Source organism: Bacillus rossius, chromosome 17 (genome assembly GCF_032445375.1).
Source record: "Bacillus rossius redtenbacheri isolate Brsri chromosome 17, Brsri_v3, whole genome shotgun sequence".
Taxonomy (NCBI): Eukaryota; Metazoa; Arthropoda; class Insecta; order Phasmatodea; family Bacillidae; genus Bacillus; species Bacillus rossius.
Window position 1 is genome coordinate 24,499,236 of NC_086344.1, and position 4,444 is coordinate 24,503,679.

Sequence of the window (4,444 nt, forward strand, 5' to 3'; positions counted from 1 at the left end):
ACTTTAAAAATTCTACTCATCCCTTTTTTTGTTGTTTGAAATTTCGTGATAATATCTTTCCTACCATTTCTGTTTGACCATCTGTACAAATAAATTGTATGCATCAAATGACATCCACAAGTTTTATGCGTAATGACACGTTACGGATCAAAACATAATATTTATTATGTTGAAATATATTTTTCATTTCAATAGGCACCGAAAAAATGCGTATTCTATTTATGAAAGTTGCAGCAAGTAAATTTGTAATTAATAACGTCAAACATTAGCTCTTCTTACACTCGCTTGGAGCGCTACACGCAGTCGTCAGCACCGTGGTTTCTAATCTTTGACAAATATGTGCTTCTATGGATAATTGTAAATAATATAAATAATAATACACGTATGGTTCTGCTTGTTCCATGTGAGCAGAATATTGGTAATTTTTATTATTAGTATGGTTGTGCTAGCAACAAGTAAAAACTATTTCGTTACATGTTCTGAACATATTTTGGGCGTTGATAGTACGAAGAAAGAATGTAGGGTTATCGAGTGTCGTTCCCTCTTCGCAAAGAATTTGAGAATCGGCGACAAGTCCACCGGCGACGGTGCAATTTCCGTGGACTGTGCCGCCTTGTCGTCGTGCGGAAGATTCTTGGTCGTGTGCTGCAACAAGAACATGTGCTTGTTGAAGACAAGCCAGTGGTGTGTCGTGAGCGTGCGACAACTGGCCCGCGTAGCGAACAGCGTGAAGTTCACGGCCAGCGGGCGGCAGTTGGTCGTCGCCGACAGATCCGGTGACGCGTACGTGTACTCCGTCGCTGAAGCCGAGCGACCCGGAGAGCTGCTGCTGGGGCACACGTCGATGCTGGTGGACGTGCTCGTGACGGCGTGCGAGAGGTTCGTGATAACGTGCGATCGGGACGAGAAGATCCGCGTCTCGAACTTCCCGAACGCCTACAACATCCACTCGTTCTGCCTGGGACACGAGAAGTTCGTGTCGTGCATTGCAGAACTGCCGCACGACGCTTCCGTCCTGATCTCGGGGTCCGGCGACGGGACCGTCCGGTTTTGGGACTACTTCAGCGGGACCGAAATTTGCGCCGTCACCGACGGTGCGAGGAGTGCTGCCGCCCTTCTGTCGTCCGCGCCCGAATCTTGCGACGAAGGTGAAAGCTTACCAATTAGATGCTTCAGTTGGTTCAAGAAGGACTCCGAATCGTCCGTAGGCTGCGCTTGCGTCGGCGGGTTGCTCGATTGCCTGATTTTCCGCGCTTCAGGCGGCCGGGACACCTTGAGCGTTGTGATCCTACAAACGATCAGCTTGCAGAGCGAGCCGTGGGTCGCGTCATTCTCGGACAGCGGGGTTCTGTGGGTGCTCCAGCAAGCCGAAGGCAAAACTGCTTGTGCGTTCACTCTGAACACTGACACTGGTCGTTTCGAAGGAAATCGTAAATTGGATGACGATAGTGAGTATGTACTGAACACTGTGAATAGTAAGTGGGAATTGTTCAGCAGTCAGGAACCTCCCAAAGTTCTTTCTATCTTGTACAAGAGAATATTTGATGACATTCAGGAATATCATGACAGGAAAAAGGCCAGGTTGCTTTCCAAAACAAAGAATGTATGATTTGACTAAAGTAACAAACATACAAATAAATACACTCCTTCAGGTCTTGCAGTGTCAATTTCTGTTTTGTTTTTTCCCTAGCCTTGTTTTGTGTCTGTACTGACATTGGAATGTTAAAAATTTATTCAATACCTTTGATTGGTTAATTGTACATACTGTAGGTAATCACTTACAGTAGCAATTTTTGTACCTAATGGAAACTCATAAAATTTATTTGTTAAAAAAATATGCTTGTTTAATCATGAAAAAAATCAATTTTTCCCCTTCATTATAAGAAATTTAAACATGGGTAGGTATGGTTCTAGACCTTAAAGAATTTATGGGGTGATATGCAAAATACTTTTAAGCCCGGTTTTAGTAACATTACGCTCTGTGTTTGGAATCTGTTATGACCTTAAAATCACTCTAATGCTGCAAAACTAAGCTATGTAAAATAAAAATCCAGTGGTTCTCAGTGGAAATAATACTAATACAGAAAATTGGTTTAAGTGCCATTTCAACTATATTTATTACATATCCTTATGTAGCACTTTAGACTTTACCAACCTAACCTTAAATGGTTGGTTCTTGGAAAACCACTACCAACAGGCAAAAACAAAAGATGAAGTACAAAAAATAGGGGTATAATTGTTTGTCCTGTCTTAAATGTTGAAGGCATCACTAAAACTCGCTCTAAAGTTGCAGGCACTAATACCACCCCATGGTTTCCTTGGCCCAATGTCTGTTTCCTGTTTCTACACTATTTAGCCTATGCGTAGTTTTGCATTCAGCAGGGAGACTTTGGTATCCTAACAATGTGCCATAATGCAGATTGCACTAGTTTTCCAAGGTGGCGATGAATATTTGGTGATTCGGGTATTACGTTGCATGGTTGTGCACAGAGATGCAAGGCAACAGGGCCTCAAAAATTGTGGTAGACTCCGAATAGCTAAGTAGCAACTTAGTGCTCGAAAATTTTAATCATGACAGGGTGTTGGGATATCCATGACATTTGCCACATGAGCACGACTACCGAGGGGTGGGGGGGGGGGGGGGGGGGGCAGTTAAAAGAATCCCAGGTGCCAGTTTAGATTGGATGAGTTTACTCTGAGAGTAGGATGAAATTACAAGCCTATTGCTAATAGAATTCATAGGAAACCTTATAAATGATGCAGTATGCACTTGGTTACATTTACAGTTGTGGCCACTATAACATTTACAGTTAGTGGATCTTATTATCATATTGTAGGGGTTTGGAAACATTTTAAATTAAGTAATGGGGAGGGAGCCCCTGCAAATAAGCGTGACAAGTCAGCAATCACGGCTGCCGTTGATCCCTTGGGAAGGGGGCTGGGGGGCGGAGTCGGGCAAGAACAAAACTACATACGACTACCCACGCACAGAGGCAGATCGAGAGGGGCACACATGAGAGCTATAGTGTGATAATGTGGAGTAATGACCAGTTAAATATAAAACGTGCTGTGTCAGACTGGGCATTGCATAAAATTTGAAAGTGACCTTTTACAAGAGGAAGCAAGCTTATGTGAAGGGAAAAGAAACTTAAGACATAGTTATAAAGTTTTTTTATTAAATAACAATTAAATATTTCATTTTTTTAAAATGGACATATGAATATTTGCCATTTCCATACATTCGTTCCAAGTTTGTTTACTCCGGAACGCCGCTAGCGTGTGAAGTGGGGGTTTCTTCCGCGGGCGGCCGGCCCTGCATCTCTGCGTGCTGGTCCAGGTGCCTCACCAGCGCCTGCTGGTGGGCGCAGAGGCTCCCGAGCAGCCCGGCGCCGAGCGCGTTGACGGCGCTCACCAGGCCGGCCCGCGCCGCCGCTAGGTCGGGCAGCTGGCTGTACCGCACCAGCTCCGGCTTGCTCAGCTGCTGGCCGTCCACGATCCCCGCTGCAACCGGGGTGCTCCGTCACGACACTGTCCATCTCATCGTGTGTCACGACACTGTCCATCTCATCGTGTGCCACATCACTGTCCATCACATCAGTGTCACGTCACCGTCCATCACATCAGTGTCACGTCACTGTACATCACATCAGTGTAATTACACTGTCCATCACACCAGTGTCATGTCACTGTCCATCACATCAGTGTCACGTCACCGTCCATCACTTCAGTGTCGCGTCACTGTCCATCACATCAGTGTCGCGTCACTGTCCATCACATCAGTGTCACGTCACCGTCCATCACATCAGTGTCACGTCACTGTACATCACATCAGTGTCACGTCACTGTACATCACATCAGTGTAATAACACTGTCCATCACACCAGTGTCATGTCACTGTCCATCACATCAGTGTCACGTCACCGTCCATCACTTCAGTGTCGCGTCACTGTCCATCACATCAGTGTCACATCACTGTACACCACATCAGTGTCATGTCACAGCCAATCAAATCATGTGTCACATTGTAACTCGCAAGCCTTTCAATAATAGTTTTGGGAGATTCAGAACATTTTCAAGGGATATGGGGCTGATAATTTTAACATGAATTGAGAGTAACACAAAAGCCAACAGTTCTTAATGTTGTCTCATGGAATGACCCAAAATTGGTATTGAGTCACGAACACAACACACATGAGAAATTGCATTGTGTGATATTTCAGTCAAAACCTTTATGTTGAATTGTGCTTAAGAAACAAAAGGATTTGGAGATTTTAAATTGATGAAAAAAATTATATTTTCTGCCAACATCCTGCAGGCCAGAAGATTTTCGTTGGCGCTTTACAAGCTCGCGTGCTCCCGAACGGAAGGCTTCAAAACAAGTACCGAGGTGAGTTAGTTACTCACCCAACAAAACGTAATTAGGCGCCCTCCTTAATATCTTCAG

At 44.6% G+C, this 4,444-nt stretch overlaps 2 protein-coding genes across 2 annotated transcripts in view; one reads left to right on the top strand and one right to left on the bottom strand.

Moving 5' to 3' along the window:
- The first annotated feature begins 343 nt into the window (after nucleotides 1–343).
- Nucleotides 344–1,667, top strand: LOC134540558 (tRNA (guanine-N(7)-)-methyltransferase non-catalytic subunit wdr4). Its single transcript, XM_063383374.1, has one exon. The coding sequence runs from the start codon at nucleotides 437–439 to the stop codon at nucleotides 1,607–1,609; it is 1,173 nt and encodes a 390-aa protein (XP_063239444.1). The 5' UTR covers nucleotides 344–436; the 3' UTR covers nucleotides 1,610–1,667.
- Nucleotides 1,668–3,156: 1,489 nt separating this feature from the next.
- LOC134540618 (large ribosomal subunit protein uL10m) overlaps nucleotides 3,157–4,444 on the bottom strand; it is a 10,892-nt gene continuing 9,604 nt past the window's right edge. The window contains exons 4-5 of the mRNA XM_063383458.1: nucleotides 4,405–4,444; nucleotides 3,157–3,501 (exon numbers count right to left, since the gene is read on the bottom strand). The exon at nucleotides 4,405–4,444 is cut by the window's right edge and continues 159 nt beyond it. Of these exons, the coding sequence (XP_063239528.1) occupies nucleotides 3,257–3,501; nucleotides 4,405–4,444 (285 nt within the window). The 3' untranslated portion in view covers nucleotides 3,157–3,256. The remainder of the gene's footprint in view (nucleotides 3,502–4,404) is intronic.

Coding starts and splice junctions, on each gene's coding strand:
- LOC134540558 (XM_063383374.1), top strand. CDS start 437: ATGGTTGTGCTAGCAACAAGTAAAAACTATTTCGTTACATGTTCTGAA.